The 1,032-nt window shown below is 37.6% G+C and overlaps 1 protein-coding gene across 1 annotated transcript in view; it reads left to right on the top strand.

The window, feature by feature from the left end:
- Window positions 1–207: 207 nt before the first annotated feature.
- LOC117998304 (zinc finger protein 84-like) overlaps window positions 208–1,032 on the top strand; it is a 1,866-nt gene continuing 1,041 nt past the window's right edge. The window contains 2 exon segments of the mRNA XM_034987061.1: window positions 208–1,029; window position 1,032. The exon segment at window position 1,032 is cut by the window's right edge and continues 1,041 nt beyond it. Coding sequence (XP_034842952.1) covers window positions 729–1,029; window position 1,032 — 302 coding nt within the window. The 5' untranslated portion in view covers window positions 208–728.

Genomic DNA, 1,032 nt, shown 5'->3' with positions numbered 1-1,032 from the left:
CTTCTCCCTTTGAAAATGTTATTTCTGAATAGTTTAGACTTAGTGAGAAATCCCAAAATTAAACACAGATTTCTTACGTATTCTTTTTTTTTTTTAAAGGTTTTATTCATTTATTTGAGAGAGAGGGAGAATGAGGGGGGTGAGGGGCAGAGGGAGAAACAGACTCCCCGCGGAGCACAGCACCTGACTCAGGGCTCACTCCCAGGATCCTGAGATCATCACCTGAGCCAAAGACAGATGCTTAATCGACTGAGCCACCCAGGCACCCCTTACATATTCTTTTTGTGGATTTCCCTAAGTGGTAATATTTTACCACATTTGCGTTATCACAGTCTATCCACCTATTATTCCATTCACACACATACACACATCCTGTTTTTCTGAACTCTTTATCCCTAAATACTTAAGTGTGTATTTCCTAGAAACAAGTTAATTTTTTCAAGTGACCAAAATAAAAAAAAAAATCAAAATCAGAATATTGATATCGATACAGAACTATTACCCAATCTACAGAGCTTACTCAAATTTTACTGATTGTCTCATTAATATTTTTTTATAGTAAATGGAAAAAAATATGTTTCTGGACCTTTCCTTATTATCTTGCTCATTCTATTGTGGGTACACTGGCTTTCACTCAAAAGTCAGAGCTCACTAATTATGACCCAAATCCTTTAGGTAAGAAACCATATGGATGCAATAAATGTGCAGTGAATGCTTATGAACCACTCATGACCGTACTTCAGAGAACTCATGCAGGAAAGAAATCCCATGAATGCTGTGATTGTAGGAAAGCCTTTCCCAGTAAGTTAAAGCTAATTACTCATCAACAGACTCACACAGGGGACAGATCATTTGGGTGCAGTCAATGTCAAAAAGGCTTCATTACAAAGTCAGCACTCATCTGTCATCAGAAAACTCATCATAGAGAAGGGAAATCCTATACATGCAGTAAATGTGGGAAAGCTTTTCCTTGGAAGTCAAAACTCACTTTACATCAGAGAACTCATTCAGGAGAGAGACCTTTCAGATGCA

This window comes from Mirounga leonina, unplaced genomic scaffold, assembly GCF_011800145.1.
Source record: "Mirounga leonina isolate KUSES-001 unplaced genomic scaffold, KU_Mleo_1.0 Mir_376, whole genome shotgun sequence".
NCBI classification, from domain to species: Eukaryota; Metazoa; Chordata; class Mammalia; order Carnivora; family Phocidae; genus Mirounga; species Mirounga leonina.
This window is presented reverse-complemented; position numbering and strand designations above follow the sequence as displayed.